This window comes from Oncorhynchus nerka, linkage group LG11 (genome assembly GCF_034236695.1).
Source record: "Oncorhynchus nerka isolate Pitt River linkage group LG11, Oner_Uvic_2.0, whole genome shotgun sequence".
Classification (NCBI taxonomy): domain Eukaryota; kingdom Metazoa; phylum Chordata; class Actinopteri; order Salmoniformes; family Salmonidae; genus Oncorhynchus; species Oncorhynchus nerka.
Genome location: NC_088406.1, coordinates 32,146,163 through 32,162,991, shown reverse-complemented (window position 1 = coordinate 32,162,991; position 16,829 = coordinate 32,146,163). Strand labels below are relative to the sequence as shown.

At 42.0% G+C, this 16,829-nt stretch overlaps 1 protein-coding gene across 2 annotated transcripts in view; it reads left to right on the top strand.

The window, feature by feature from the left end:
• Window positions 1–16,829, top strand: part of LOC115136704 (CD166 antigen homolog A-like) — a 71,527-nt gene that overhangs the window by 52,992 nt on the left and 1,706 nt on the right. For both annotated transcript variants that reach the window (XM_029672382.2, XM_029672383.2), the window contains exons 2-14: window positions 5,701–5,807; window positions 8,633–8,834; window positions 9,002–9,066; window positions 9,519–9,606; window positions 9,887–10,045; window positions 11,010–11,134; window positions 11,388–11,520; window positions 12,092–12,204; window positions 12,534–12,660; window positions 12,929–13,050; window positions 14,525–14,657; window positions 15,258–15,287; window positions 16,662–16,773. In XM_029672382.2, the coding sequence (XP_029528242.1) occupies window positions 5,701–5,807; window positions 8,633–8,834; window positions 9,002–9,066; window positions 9,519–9,606; window positions 9,887–10,045; window positions 11,010–11,134; window positions 11,388–11,520; window positions 12,092–12,204; window positions 12,534–12,660; window positions 12,929–13,050; window positions 14,525–14,657; window positions 15,258–15,287; window positions 16,662–16,773 (1,516 nt within the window). The remainder of the gene's footprint in view (window positions 1–5,700; window positions 5,808–8,632; window positions 8,835–9,001; window positions 9,067–9,518; window positions 9,607–9,886; window positions 10,046–11,009; window positions 11,135–11,387; window positions 11,521–12,091; window positions 12,205–12,533; window positions 12,661–12,928; window positions 13,051–14,524; window positions 14,658–15,257; window positions 15,288–16,661; window positions 16,774–16,829) is intronic.

Sequence of the window (16,829 nt, the reverse complement as noted above, 5' to 3'; positions counted from 1 at the left end):
GAAGTGTACCTATGATGAAAATTACAGGCCTCTCTCATCTTTTTAAGTGAAAGAACTTGCACAATTGGTGGCTGACTACATACTTTTTTGCCCCACTGTATATCGCTTAAAAATAGTGAAGCATGTCCTGGTCTAATGTATATGTTTCCTAACCTCAGATACAGAGACCTGTGAAAGCTTTCTGTGGATGAAGGTCCCTAAGAAAGTTCCAAGTTCTAGAGAGACTGAAGTGTATATCTCCTATGGGTTATATATACTACTGGTTTACTGTTAGAATTGGTTGTAGTAGGACTACAAAAATACTGTTAAAAGTAACAATACATAGGCCTGTAACATGCATGGCCAATCTTGCTCCTAGATATCTAGCTACTGGGTGTGCAGGTTTCTGTTCCATCCCAGCCCTGACATTCTGCTTATTATTTATATTAGACACTATTCATTTAACTATTCAATCCTCTCTTGCTTGGGAGTAAGATGAATGTCAAAAGCCACTAATGTAAGTGTAGCGTACTGGCGGCAGAGAAGTCAGGCGCATGAGAGCAAAACGGATTTACCAAGGCGCAGTTTAATAAATAAAACCACCGTTAACAGTACAATAATCAATGGGTAAAACCCGTCACACACCAGCATAACGTGCACAAGCATTACAATAAACAATTCCGGACAAGGACATGGGGGGGAACAGAGGGTTAAATACACAACATGTAATGATGTAATTTAAACCAGGTGTGTGGGAAGACAAGACAAAACAAATGGAAAATGAAAGGTGGATCGACGATGGCTAGAAGACCGGTGACGTCGACCACCGAACGTCGTCTGAACAAGGAGAGGGACCGACCTCGGAGGAAGGCATGACAACTAACCATTTACATAGGTGTTCTTTGTATGATATGAAATAAAGTGTTTAATTAAGCATTGTGTATTTTTTGGTTATTGAACATTCCCTGTTTGTCTGTTTTATTTGTTTGTCACTCACTCTCATTTTGTCTGACGATACTGCACAGATTTGTCCTTAATCATTGGTGTGGGTGTAACAATCCGTGAATGGCTGACCTAGGATGCAACCCCTGTACACAACAGCATTTCATACCCACAAAGCAGCATCCATTATCATACCAAAACTATGATCTTGGTTGAGCTAAGATAACCATACTTTAGGTCTGGGCAGGTGAGATCACCACACGATGGCTTCTAGGGCTTTCTTACTTTGTCTTTCCTTGATTACGCGCATCCTATCTCCTCACCTTTATTGTATTGCAACTGTATTGTCCCTCCCCTCTCACCTTCTTCTCCAATGGGTTTTTAGAAGGGGATGAGGAAAGGAGTCGAGGAAAGATTAATTGAGAAAGAGCCGAAGAATAGCCTAATTGACCAACAATCTCTCCCAAAACATGAATATTTGAACCTTATAACACAAATGTCTAGTTAGATACCTTGCTTTGAAGTAGCCTACTTTATCCATTTGATCCCTGATTCGTTGAAAGAGGGAATAATTTTAGAAAGACATAATGTTGCAATATTTTATATCAAGGGTGGGAACCATCCTCCAGGATAGCTACTGGGTATGCAGACGTTTGTTCAAGCCCTGGTATAACTACATTGTAGCCTAAACATCAGCTGCTCAACAGGACCTTGATCAGCAGACTTGGGCTGGATCAATAGCCAAGCCTGCACACCCAGGAGCTCTCCAGATGGAGGGTTGACCATATTTTGACAACATGTGACTAACAGTGCAGTTCTACTTTGTGGAGAGGTTAAGTGCCTTGATCAAGGGCACAAGGGCAGGAGATGGTAGGTCTACATGGGATCAGACACAGCAGCTTTCTAGTGTCAATAATGCTTACTTTTTAATGTAGATTATAATAAATAGTCATGGAAAATGTGTAACAGTAAATAATCAGGTCTCTATAGCATTTAGTCATTTGTGAATTTTAGTGAACATAGTCTAATGGACCGACTTGGAAAAAGACAGCACTTCTTTCATCCCAAATCAAGCACTGGAATGCAGTGTAGCTGTCACGGTCGTCATAAAGAGGAGACCAAGGCGCAGCGTGGTAAGCGAACATAACTCTTTAATAAAAGAGAGAACACTGAACAGAACTAAACAAACCGTGAAGCAATATGGCTAGTGCAGCACAGGCAACTAAACATAGAATAACAACCCACAAAATAACCAAGGCATATGGCTACCTAAATATTGTTCCCGATCAGAGACAACGATAAACAGCTGCCTCTGATTGAGAACCAATCTAGGCAACCATAGACATATAAACACCTAGAAAAACCCCTAGACATACAAAAAAACCTAGACATACAAAAAACCCTAGACAATACAAAAACTAAACAAACCACCCTTGTCACACCCTGACCTAACCAAATAATAAAGAAAACAAAGATAACTAAGGTCAGGGCGTGACAGTATCGTCTGTAGAGATAGCATACTCTGCTGCTTTTGTTGGGGAGATCCCCTGATGTTGCAATGGAGGTGATTCATTTAATGTAAAATGACTCAGGACAGTTGAGTACTTTGTTTATTGTTTACGTATGGGGTTAAGGCTTTTTACCAGTAAATCTAGCAGATACAGTTTGTTAATTGCCGTCCTTTAGCCTCCAGTCTAGGTGTTTTATTAGTTCTATGGCTCTGCTATGTCATTTCCTTTCCTAACCACCCCCTAACCCCGACCTGAACTCTGAAAAGGCTGAAATGTGAGTGCTGTTGATGGCTAGCTGAGCAACACCTTGTAGTCAGTTGCTCCATGATGTCGTGTCTTTAAACTAATCCTGTAAATTTAATTAACTAGGAAATCGGGGCACCACAGAAGATCTTCAGATTACAAAGTTATACTTTTCCAAATATAACTCTTCAGATATTTTAATATCTGATCAATTAGTCTTCTATTTCTGAATTATTCTTTACCTCACGTCACTCATTTGAAAGTCGTAAATTGTTGGTTATCTTCACAAACCCCGCCTTTACTATCAATCATCCATACACCAATTGGCTTAATCATTTATTTTACTAACTAACTAAATAATCACAGAAATGCATAATCAAACAAACAGTAGATATTGGTTACTAACAGATTCCCTAGTGGGATAAGCCAATATGACGGCTTAGTGGACAAAGGGAAGTGGGTGTGGACTGAGAAAGTGCTGGAAAGACAAAATGGATTCATTACATAGTCTATAATTATCGACATTGAAATGCTAGTCATTCGCACATGAACGGCCGCTCATTCGTACATATTTACGGTGTATGTCATTGTTGTCTTCCCTATTGGAATCCGGTCCGTCTGCTGGAGAATTCATCCAAGTCTCTTTCTGTTTCCCTGAAGATCAAAGTATTTCAAATCAAATCAAATTTATTTATATAGCCCTTCGTACATCAGCTGATATCTCAAAGTGCTGTACAGAAACCCAGCCTAAAACCCCAAACAGCAAGCAATGCAGGTGTAGAAGCACGGTGGCTAGGAAAAACTCCCTAGAAAGGCCAAAACCTAGGAAGAAACCTAGAGAGGAACCAGGCTATGTGGGGTGGCCAGTCCTCTTCTGGCTGTGTCGGGTGGAGATTATAACAGAACATGGCCAAGATGTTCAAATGTTCATAAATGACCAGCATGGTTGAATAATAATAAGGCAGAACAGTTGAAACTGGAGCAGCAGCATGGCCAGGTGGACTGGGGACAGCAAGGAGTCATCATGTCAGGTAGTCCTATTTCATGGTTAGAATGTATACTTCAGAGTACCATTCAGAAATGTTCTCATAGAATAGGTGTTTCGGCGGTTGTCGGTATTCTCGTCCGAGGTTTACATCATTTCTAGCTGCAGACTAGTAATTAGTATCTAAGATTTGCTCTTATTCTGTAGGGATCAATAGTCTCAGAGTTTAACCATTTCCAGATGTGTAGCCAATGTTCCACGTGGTATAGTTTTTTAGTTTTGGGTCTCAAACCTGTGCCACCTCAGCTTACACCGAGGTATGCATGGTCTTAACTATTCGCAATCACAGCTCACACTGTGGGTTTGCTTAGTCTGAAGAGGATTTCCTCAGGAGGGTTTTTTATTCGTAACAATAGAAAAGGTGGTTCCATGACACCAGATCATGTCTGTGCTCACGGGGACGGGCCAATGACTTAGTTAAACTTTAAAGGGAATACAATTCTCTCACATAAAAGGCTTAACATCACATTATATCATTTCACAAATAGTTTCATCTTTACTCATTCAGTTTATACAAGAATTAGATGCAAACACCGTAATTGAGAAATGTACACATTCAGAGATATATTATGTGTGTTCCCTGTCCTTCGATGAGGTCACCAAATGAAACACATTCAACATAACTGTCCCTTAAGTGTCCACTGACCCTTCCCACATTATCACAAGTGGACATATAGTTTCATTTTCCCATTTTGGGGATTTAGGAGTTCGGCCACGTGAAATCCTTTGTTCACTCTGTGGTCTTTCTCTCTGCATGAAAAGGGGAAAAGAGTCTCCGCCAGGAATTTACGACCTGAGATAACAGAACCTGGGTGTAGGAGAGAATGAGAGAGGGGGAAGCTACGATCTACACCCAGAAAGGGCCACATCATGACAATGAGGACCTCTTTTTCCCCCCTCTCTATGCCTGTGTGACAATCCCTTCCATCAGTCTCTCTCTCTCTCATGCTGGACTTTGCCCCTGTTTTCTTACTCTCTCATGCTGGACTTTGCCCCTGTTTTCTCACTCTCTCATGCTGGACTTTGCCCCTGTTTTCTCACTCTTTCATGCTGGACTTTGTCTACACAGCAACATATTGTACAGATTGGGGGTGGGAAAGGATGTGAAGTAAAGTGGCTGTAAATAAGCCATTTCAAATGTTGGCTACACTTGTGCATTTCATTAATGTGCTACAAGGTAGACTGACACCTGTCAATTAACAACCTGATAGATATTTATGAAGATGAGTTGACATTCCCCACAACAGTCAGTAAGACCTGATTTCATTTGAAAGTCAATAGATCTCGGGCTGTGTTAAATATAATTAGATTTTCCCACAGACAAGGCCTCCTGAGTGGGGCAGTGGTCAAAGGCACTGCATCGCTATGCTAGCTGTGCCATTAGAGATCCTGGTTCGAGTCCAGGCTCTGTCGCAGCCTGTCGTGACCGGGAGACCCATGGGTCGGTACGCAATTGCGCCAGCATTGGCTGGGTTAGGGAGGGTTTGGCCGGCAGGGATGTTCTTGTCCAATCATGCACTAGCAACTCCTGTGGCAGGCTGGGCGCAATGCATGCTGACATGGTTGCAAGGTGTATGGTGTTTCCTCTGGCACAATGGTGTTAAGCGGGCATTGTGTCAAGAATCATTTTTGTATATATTTTTTTACATTTACCCCTTTTTCGTGGTACCTAATTGGCAGTTACAGTCTTGTCTCATCGCTGCAACTCCCATACGGACTCGGGAGTGGCGAAGGTCGGGAGCAGTGCGTCCTCCGAAACACAACCCAGCCAAAAAAAAAACAACTCGACCTTTGCCTCTCCCGAGTCATACGGGAGTTGCAGCGATGAGACAAGACTGTAACTGCCAATTGGATACCACGAAAAAGGGGTAAAGGTTTAAAAATATATATATAAAAATATATTTTCCTGGCTGAGTAAATGACCAGTAAATTCCTTTTCCTGACTGAGTAAATGACCATGTGTTTTTCTCTCTCTCTCAGTGAGCGCTATGGATACTGTTATCGGCCTGTATGGAGAGACCGTTGAGGTGCCATGCAACAATGGAGCCCCCAAACCAAAGGACCTGTTCATAACAAAATGGAAATACGTAAGTTGTTGATATACACTGAGTATACAAAACATTAGGAACACCTTCCTAATATTGAGTTTCCCCCTCTTGCCCTCAGACCAGCCTCAATTCATCAGGGCATGGACACTGCAAGGTATCCCATAGGGATGCTGGCCATTGTTTACTCTAATGCTTCCCACAGTCGTATCAGGTTGGCTGGATATCCTTTGGGTGGTGGACCATTCTTGATACACAATCCATCCACCTGACAGGCGTGGCATATCAATAAACTTATTAACCTCTCTAGGGTACGTGGGACGCTAACGTCCCACCTGACCAACATTCAGTGAAAGTGCAGGGCGCCAAATTCAAACGACAGAGATCTCATAATTAAAATTCCTCAAACATACATGTATTATACACCATTTTAAAGATAAACTTGTTGTTAATCCCACCACAGTGTCCGATTTTTGTTTTGCCTCTAAAACATCCGGTGACAAAACATCCGGTGAAAGTGCAGAGAGCTACGTCAATTTACAGAAATGCTCATCATAAATGTTGATGAAAATACAACTGTTATACATGGAATTAAATATATACTTCTCCTTAATGCAACCGCTGTGTCAGATTTCAAAAAAGCTTTATGGAAATAGCGCACCATGGAATAATCTGAGTACAGCGCTCAGAGACCAAAACAAGCAATACAGATACCCGCCATGTTATGGAGTCAACAAAAGTCAGAATTAGCATTATAATTATTCACTTACCTTTGATGATCTTAATCAGAATGCACTCCCAGGAATCCCAGTTCCACAATAAATGTTAGTTTTGTTCGATAAAGTCCATAATTTATGTTCAAATACCTCCTTTTTGTTTGCGCATTTAGTACAGTAATCAAAATGCGCAGGCACTAGGTCCAGACAAAGTAAAAAAAGTTATATTACAGTTCGTAGAAACATGTCAAACGATGTATATAATCAATCTTTTGGATGTTTTTATCATAAATCTTCAATAATGTTTCAATCGGAGAATTCCTTTGTCTTTAGAAATGAAAGGGAACGGAGCTAACTCTCACGGGCTCCCGCCTGACTGAGCACATGGCTTTCTGGCAGACCCATGACTCAATCAGCTCTCATTCTCTCCCACTTCCCAGTAGAAGCCTGAAACAAGGTTCTAAAGACTGTTGACATCTAGTGGAAGCCTTGGGAAGTGCAATATGACCCCACAGAAACTGTATATTGGATAGGCTAAGACTTGAAAACCTACAAATCTCAAATTTCCCACTTCCTGGTTGGATTTTTTCTCAAGTTTTTGCTTGCCATATGAGTTCTGCTTTACTCACAGACATCATTCAAACAGTTTTAGAAACTTCAGTGTTTTCTATCCAAATCTACTAATAATATGCATATCCTAGTATCTGGGCCTGAGTAGCAGGCAGTTTACTCTGGGCACGCTTTTCATCCGGACGTGAAAATACCGCCCCCTACCACAAAGAAGTTAAACCGCATGATCATTACACAGGTGAATCTTGTGCTGGGGACAATAAAAGGCCACTCCAAAATGTGCAGTTTTGTCACAGAACACAATGCCACAGATGTCTCATGTTTTGTGGGACCGTGCAATTGGCATGCTGACTGCAGGAATGTCCACCAGAGCTTTTTTCCAGAGAATTTAATGTTAAGCCGCCTCCAACGTCGTTTTAGAGAATTTGACAGTGCGTCCAACTGGCCTCACATCTGCAGACCACGTGTATGGCGTTGTGTGGGCGAGCGGTTTGCTGATGTCAACGTTGTGAACAGAGTGCCCCATGGTGGCGGTGGGGTTATGGTATGGGCAGCAAACACAATTGCATTTTATCAATTGCAATTTGAATGCACAAAGATACCGTGACAAGATCCTGAGGCCCATTGTCATGCCATTCATCTGCCGCCATCACCTCATGTTTCAGCATGATGTCGCAAGGATTTGTACACAATTCCTGGAAGCTGAAAATGTCAGTTTTTCCATGGCCTGCATCCTCACTAGACATGTCACCCATTGAGCATGTTTGGGATGCTCTGAATCGACGTGTACGACAGCATGTTCCAGTTCCCGCCAATATCCAGCAACTTTGCACAACCATTGACGAGGAGTGGGACAACATTCCACAGGCCACAATCAACAGCCTGATTAACTCTATATGAAGGAGATGTGTCGTGCTGCATGAGGGGTGGCAGCGTAGCCTAGTGGTTAGAGCGTTGGACTAGTAACCGGAAGGTTGTGAGTTCAAACCCCCGAGCTGACAAGGTACAAATCTGTCGTTCTGCCCCTGAACAGGCAGTTAACCCACTGTTCCCAGGCCGTCATTGAAAATAAGAATGTGTTCTTAACTGACTTGCCTGGTTAAATAAAGGTAAAAAAAAAAAAAAAAAAATGAGGCAAATGGTGGTCACACCAGATACTGACTGGTTTTCTGATCCACACCCCTACCTTTTATTTAAGGTATCTGTGACCAACAGATGCATATCTGTATTCCCAGTCATGTGAAATCCATAGATTAGGGCCTAATTTATTTAAATGGACTGATTTCCTTATGAACTGTAACTCAGTAAAATCTTTGAAATTGTTGCATGTTGCATTTATATTTTTGTTCAGTATATATGTATACACGTCCTCTTCAAGCTTTCAAACTTCCAGAGCAGCAACAGTGTAAAAATAATGATTAGATATTCTAAAATATCTATTAATAAGTCATAAACTAAGTCTATTTAGCTCCTTCACCATTAGTGGGTGAATGATATGTTCAATGGTTTCTATACCAAGTCCTACAGTAGTACAGCTCCGTTAGCTAGTTTTTTAATACCCAAACTGTTTTATATTTCCAGGACAATGGGGACCTGCTGACCCAGCTGAAAGACCAGGATGCCTCTGTCATAGCCACCGACCAGTACAAAGACCGTGTCAGTATGGCCGAAAACTCCAGCCTGCTGATTGCTGCAGCATCACTGAAGGATGAGAAGATTTTCACCTGCATGGTGGTGGCTGGGGCTGACATCTCAGAATACCCAGTCAAACTCCTTATCCACAGTGGGTACATAAGGGCAATATTGCAGCCATACTAATGCATGCTATGGAATGGGCCTTTGAGGTACAGGTCAGTGCTGTGCTGTGTGATATTATGATGGTTAGCCAGAGTGATAGTGAGTGCTTTCTGAGATGCCTACAGCTTGTTAATGTTATTAACTGTTCTACAGAGGCTCCAACCGGAGTGGAGATCACAGCCCTAGCCGCAGAACTGGAGATTGGCAAACCAACCCAGGTAGGTTCATCATATGCTTTTGCTTATGCCTACATTATATTAAGCAGGAATATCAAGGGAAATTGTTCATTGGAGATGAAGTATCTTGAGGCAAACTAAAGAAGGACGGTGCAGCTGGAATGAAGAGTGCTTTGAAGTGATCCTGATGAATTAGTAAACAGCAGAATATCCCTCCTCCAATTAAAACAACCATGGGATGGATCTAAGAGGAGCTTTAAAATGCTTTGGGCATTTCATGCTACATGGGGGGGGGGTTCACAAATGCAGTAGATCCACCACAGATGAGAGCTAATTTGCACAGATATTTTATCAATTAAGCAACAAAAATATTGGAATTTTATTGAACTACTTTTATAATGTAAGGATTTTCCAACCTTTCGTATGCCCTTGTGGATTGTTCTAAAATAAGATTTTTCCGCTTTTTTCCTCGCTTTGTTTTATCGTCTGCACAGCTAGGGCAGTGCAGCGCCCCTGATTCCAACCCAGCTGCCAACATCACATGGTTCAAGAACAAGAAACATCTGGTGGCGGATGGGAAAGGTACGTTATTGAAGTTCTGATTTTTACAAGTGGTAAACAACTGCAAGGGGCTGAAGATTGCACATTCACACATTTCACTTGTTTGGTGTGAGATTCCACAAGAACCGAGTAGTTAAATATCACCTCTCGAGCTACATATTTTCTTCAATTCTCATAAATGTGTCTGTTTCTACAGGATCCAAAATGTCAGTAACTTGGTGATCATATTATTGTTTATCTGTGTGTCGATATGCTACTCTGTAACCATACCATTTCTAATCAGTATTGTTGTTATTTTTAGGCATTATAATCAGTTCCAAAGTGAAGGTGGACGAAGTCACTGGCCTCACCACCACTTCCTCCACTCTTCAGTACACAGCTGAGAAGGGAGACACAGATGCTCTGTTCACCTGTGGGACCCTGTACGCATTGTCCTCCCCAGTCTCCTTCACTGTCACCTGTAAGTAAACAGAGAGCCACCAAACTTCTCCAACTACCTAAACTGCTCCAACTAACTACCCAACTGCCCAAACCAACCTCAAACTCCCTCAACTACCCTTACTACCTAAACTACCCAAGATGCCCCAGCTACCTTAACTGCCTGAACTATCCTAACTGCCTGTAACTGCCCTAACCGACACAACTTCCCTAACTGCTGTCTGTCCTAGGAAGGCTATTGATCTGCTATCAGCCTCAGCAGCCAGCAGTCAGTGTATCGACAACCAGATTGATGGCTGTTTTATTTTCAAGTTATAGTCCGATCATTTGTGCCTCTATGGCTCTTTTCTTGCAGCCCAGACAGACAAGAATAATGACACAATAATGACACTAATTTAAAAATTATGTGTCCATGAGTCTGTTGTGGGAGTGATTCGGAGCGTAGCGTTCGAGGAATAGCATAGTCGATGTTATTCACTCGAAATGGCCCTTTAAATAGGACCTATCAGGGCTCGGCGGCTGTTTGAATCCTGTTTTTAAAGAAATGTTGGCAATTTGGCTGATCTGAAGCAGCATCATTGATGTTTGAAAGGAGAATTTTGTCTAGAGCCTCCGGGTGTGGCTGCTGTTCGACCAGCTCCGCCGCTGCATTCAAAAGTAGCCATCGCCACAGGAACACACTCAGAAATGGAGTGTACAGCCCTGAGGACGTCACTAGCTTGGCTAGTCTGCTTACTGGGATGGTCTTAGAAGCCCTGTCTGCCCAGGGTCACTGTGATGGTCTCAGAAGCCCTGTCTGCCCAGGGTCACTGTGATGGTCTCAGAAGCCCTGTCTGCCCAGGGTCACTGTGTTTCAGGTTTCAGCCTGACTGTGTCCTCCTCCTCTCCGGCTCCTGTTCTCACTCTCTGTCTCTCCTCTCCATCTCTGCTGTTCTCTTGCTCCTGTTCTCTCTCTCCTGGTCTTTCTCTCTCTCCTCTCCCTACAGACCCCACAGAGAGGGTCAGTCTACATGTCATTTCTAAAGGGCCCCTTATGGAAGGAGACAACGTGACTCTGAAGTGCAAGGCCGACGGGAACCCACTTCCCACCAGCTTCAACTTCCACATTCAGGCAAGCTCTCAATGACATGACTCCACTATCCTCCCACACAACCAGAAACCACACCTGGCATATGCCCTTAGTTCCTAATCTGACCCCTTTAATTACTTGCCTTCTACTGCCATTGTCCTCTTTAACCCAGTCAAACCCTACACCTGGTCAAACTCTACATGTCTTACAGCATCCACCCTGTCTGTGAAGTGCTACATTAACCTAGACTCAAGCCCATCTGAGAGTTTCAAAATGTATCCTTATGTTCCTAAAGAGAAAGGTGGTGAAGGTGGAGAACTCTGACTCCTACACTGTGACTGATGTCACACGTGACAGCACAGGGGAATACAAGTGTTCTATCATTGACAATGCCAAGATGGAAGACTCCAAGAACATTACCATCAATTGTAAGTCACTCTTTATCTACAGATATCTTTATCAATGTTTTAAACTAGCTAGCATTAGTTCTTCAATTAAGTTATGTATTATCTTCAACTGAAATACTGCCAGCAATTTATTTAACAATGCTAGGCCAGCAATGGATTCATGGGAAATACCAGCCATAATTAGCCCATTTCCTGCTACTATAGATTGCGTTTGGAAGTGTGTGGGAAAATTACTTATCATCTAATTCATAATTCATACTTTGTCCGGCAGTATAAAGTCATTAGGGTTATTTTTCTCAAAGGGGAACATTGTCAGAGTATATTTCCGTTTGCAACCGCATCCCTCAGCAGGAAAGGACATACGGTTTGTTATAGAGAATAGAAGCAGAGCATCTCGTCTCACGCTGTGAGGTGAAAATACTTGGAAAGCTCACGTCCTTTAATGCGTTAAATAAGCTGGATCAATGCGGACGTGCTGAGGCTTCTATAGGGAGCTGATATGGTTTTCAACAGGAGTGCTGTGGCACCTTCTCCTCGAGGCGGTTAACTGTCTGCTTACAGTGTGTCTTTCTCCTCCCTTCCTCCCTTTCAGACCTGGATATGAGTTTGAGCCCCTCTGAGAAGGTCATGAAGAGCGCCGGCGAAAGCTTGGCTCTGAACCTGCAGACCGATGCGTCTGGAGAACTCAGGGTGTCCTGGACTAAGGTAAGACTAAACAGTACAAAAGTTATTATAAGGCCTAGATTTATGTTTTTGGTTGAAAATGGGTGATAAAACCTTATCAAAGCAATAAGATGACTTCAGCGTGTTTTTCATCATCTAAATGAATGTGAAGGGCGCCTAGTGGTTATGAGCATTGGGTCAGTAACCAACAGATCGCTGGTTCAAATCCCAGAGCCGACTACATGAAAAATCTGTCGATGCGTCCTTGAACAAGGCACTTAACCCTAATTGCTCCTGCAAGTCACTCTGGATAAGAGCGTTTGCTAAATGACCAAAATGCAAATGTAATGGTTGATCTTATATAATTCCAGGACAATGGCAAGCTAGACAAAATGCCTAAGTTTGACAAGCTGACCTACTCTGATTCTGGAAAGTATGAGGTTGTGGTCACCATGGGCGCTCTCATCAAGAAAGCCTCTTTCGAGCTGGTCGTTGAAGGTAAAGACTTTGGGACATTTACTCAGTTAAGGCTTTTGTGCTGGTCACATTCAACACTGTTTTTCAAAGATAGATTTTTGTACCTGTTGCTAATGATAGACCTTTATTCAAAGATCCTGATTGCCCAGTAGCTGTTTCACTTCAGGGAGAGGCTTTCTCCATATTTGTTTGTGTTGTCCATACATCATGTGGTGTTGTTGCATGGCATGGTGCAATCATTTTCTTATTAGTTTTGGTGTAGCTGAGGAGGTCATGCGTCTTCTTACAGGTATTCCAGTCATCCGGCGGTTGGCCAAGCAGCGTGGCGAGGATGGCCAGCACAAGGTACTGACCTGCGAGGCTGAGGGCTCCCCCAAACCCACTGTGGCCTGGAGCGTCAACGGCACCTCGGTATGAACAAACACAGACATCTTCACTAAGGTGCCAGGACACTCCACTGACACACAGGAGGTGCCATTAGACTTCACACTCACAGGGACACTCATTATACAGACCACACATACTGTATTTATCCATCAGTTACTGTAAAACGCACAACACCCTTATCTATCCTGGAATAGCAGTAAAGACTCATAAAATCATTAGTCTATCTGGAATTCTCTCAAAGCAACACCTTGTGCCATGCACCCATTTTTCTGCGGCGTGCCACCACATGAACGGAACGGAACACACAAATCCTCGCCATCTTTCCGGGTGTGTTACTGCCGATATGAAAGCAGCTCCTGACCTTATAAAAACAGTCAATTTAAGCTTCCTTTTATTGGAATCTGTCAGGAAGCCAGGGAACTCTAAAGCTGGGAGGTTGACAGTCAATGAACCTTTGGATGTCTTTGTAGTGAATCAGTGCTTGTGGTATTTTACTGTCCACACTATTTCAGACAGACAAACTTCCCCCATAATGTCTTTCACTATGTTACTATTTGTGACTTCCTAAGTAACTTCTCTTCTTGAAACTTTTCAGACTGACACTTCCCAAACTGATGGACTCAGTGTTTTTGTAGATAGGTTTCCTTCTCTCAGATGCACACCACGTTTATTATGCATTGGTCTGTCATGAAGACAAAGGATTTTTGTTCTTGGCGTACCTTTGTGTGCACTGATAGCACAGCTACACAATGAGCCAGCGTGAGATTGTGTGTGTGTGTGTGTGTGTGTGTGTGTGTGTGTGTGTGTGTGTGTGTGTGTGTGTGTGTGTGTGTGTGTGTGTGTGTGTGTGTGTGTGTGTGTGTGTGTGTGTGTGGTCATGTCCCATGACCACACACACACCCATTGGGTCTGCATGATTAATCCACTCCAAAGCTGCACTGACCTCTTTCGATGAATATTCTATGGCTGAGTCACTCACACACAGTAATTTAGTCACAGCTCACATTTCTGCACATCTGGGGACAAACACACCAGTGCATTCAACGTTTAGAAAAAAAACCTGTTCACAGTAAATAGGATAAGACATCAAATGTAAGTTTAGTGCTAGCTCTTTTCATAGCAGACACACCATATCGTATTCTTAGAAGATGTGAAATGGGTGTTGCCTGTTTGTCTGGGGGTTTCTCTAGTCCTCTGCCTCTATGCCCTGAAGATACTTCTTTTCACGAATAGGTTGAGCCTCATGAAAATACAACACCACCTCCTAGTGGTAGTACATGAAATATACATATTTTATTTGATTCAAACAACATTCATTATGCCATGGAATAATATAAGATTCCATATATTCCTTGCAATAGAATTCTATGATATGCATCTTTGTGCTATTACTGACGAGGAAGCAGCTATGTTCTGCATGGCATTTAAATCTCCATCAGATACACAAGATATATGATAAGCCATTGTACACTAACAGCTGCGTCTATTTAATTTTCAGGCTGATGAAAGTCCCTACGTCAATGGGAAGATCTCATACAAGCTGACCATTGTGCCTACAGTCAACCTGACCGTTGTCTGCACTGTGTCCAATGAGCTTGGCCAGGACACCAGGGCTATTAACGTGTCGACCTGTAAGTACAGTGTGGTGGTATGGCCTAAAATTCCCTGTCCTATCCCCTTCCTTCCTCTCTAAAGGGTAACTCACTAATCCTTGTGTGAATCTGGTCGATCACCCTCTCCCGATGCTAACAAACTCCCCCACTGCATGATGATTAGTAAAAAAGTATGGAAATGTTTTATGGAGGGAACCTTGCCATGGGGACCTAGTTCTTGTCTCTAGCCAACCTAAAACATGCAACTATGCATACTGGACATACTATGCATGCTCCTTGGCAATAATTTCCCTTTGGTTTCTGCAGTATTTGATTAGATAAATCAGTACAGACAGCCATATCTCATTCATCTTTGTGTTTTTGGAAAAGCATTTTTCCCTTTTTCATTCTTCTCCCTCACTTTTGGTCTGTTTGTCGGGATGCTGGACTATCCTTTCCCCCCTCTGATGTCATATTCTCAGTTTGCATGCGACCAGGAAATCTAAACAACCCACACCGTGTTACAGTCAATCTAGAGTCTAACATAGCCGATAACACACTGTCTGACCAATAACATTATACAGTATACTTAACTGATTTCTAGGTTGGACGTTAATATAACTTTATATCTGATTTCAGTATTTGAGGAGGTGAGAATGGATAAACAAGGTAAGTTGTGATGATCTTATTTAACATTTCCTGTAGCAAGAGGGAGGAGAGGAGGGATTCTGTAGAAAAATATATAAGCTTCCCAGACAACGTGGAATCTGCTATTGTGCATTATACCCTCCAGAGCACAATCTCAGATTAACAGCATCCACAAATTGCCCCACTGCTGAAACGCTGTTGAACAACAAGATGTGGTGCTGGGGATGTAGGAAATATTTGTTAAGATAAACATACAAATTCTGAGGATCAGAAGGAGTGGAGCCACCAGCATCCTGACAATCTCTCAATGTTATCCATCCTTTCATTTGCCAATATTGTATTTATTACATGTTCACAAGGAGCAGTTCACATTTATCTAAATCATAATACAGAAGGTTACAAATTCTATAACAACCATTGAATTTTGCAGCATGAATGTGTATGCAGTACCTTATTCATTCATATTGACATTGACATTTATACACAGGTTTGGGGAGTAACTGATTACATGTAATTAGTTACATGTAAACGGATAATTTTTTCTTCTTCTGTAATCAGTTACGTTACGTTTAACTCCATTGGCCTCCCACAGTGAAAAAGCTGAAATTCACTACTTTTGTTGATCTGCTTGCTCTGCTCTCATATTTATCCTCATGTTTTACCATTTTCTTTTGGGACTCAAGTTTGTTCCACCTGAGTGTTTTACTTGCCATTACTGTGATATGTTGTTGTTGTTTATCTACCTTAGTTTAATGCACTAACTGTAAGTCGCTCTGGATAAGTGTGTCTGCTAAATTACCAAAATGTAAGTGTTTTGCAAGTGTTCATTTTTACATTTACATTTTGGTAATTTATCACACACTCTTATCACACCATTGTCAGCAGACTTCTGATACCAATGCAGGATGAAAGGGGGACACAGAATTGTGAACCGCTATAAAATAAATGGTATAGAAAAGTATTATTATTTTAAAAAAATGTAATACAGGTCTCGAAAGTATATTGTTACCAAATACATTGGATGTAGTAGTTCAGGCTGGTGAAATACAAAATACTCAAAAGTAATTGAAATACGTCCATCTCTGGTCAGAGACCACTATGATGACATACCAAATGCGTTTGATCGATCCTTTTTGTCTTCTTCTAATACCTCTTAAAAGGAAAGTCATCCAAAAGTAAGTAATCAGATTACATTACTGCGTTTGGGTAATCCAAAAGTTATGTTACCGATTACAGTTTTGGACAGGTAACTAGTAACTGTATCAGATTACATTCCAAAAGTAACGTACCTAACCCTGTTTATACATACACAAATTTATGTTTTGCCGTCTCTTCATTTGCAGAATGTTCCCTCCTTGTTTCTGATGTTTCTCCTCTCTCTGTGTGCCTTTACAGGCTCATCAGATGACAGTGACACAACAAAGTTGGTGGTGGGAGTTATTGTTGGTCTGCTCCTGGCCACTGTAGTTGTGGGTCTAGCATACTGGCTGTACATGAAGAAATCCAAGTAAGTTCATTAAATCAAAATGCCATTCATATATAGCATGTTATGGTGATGTATGT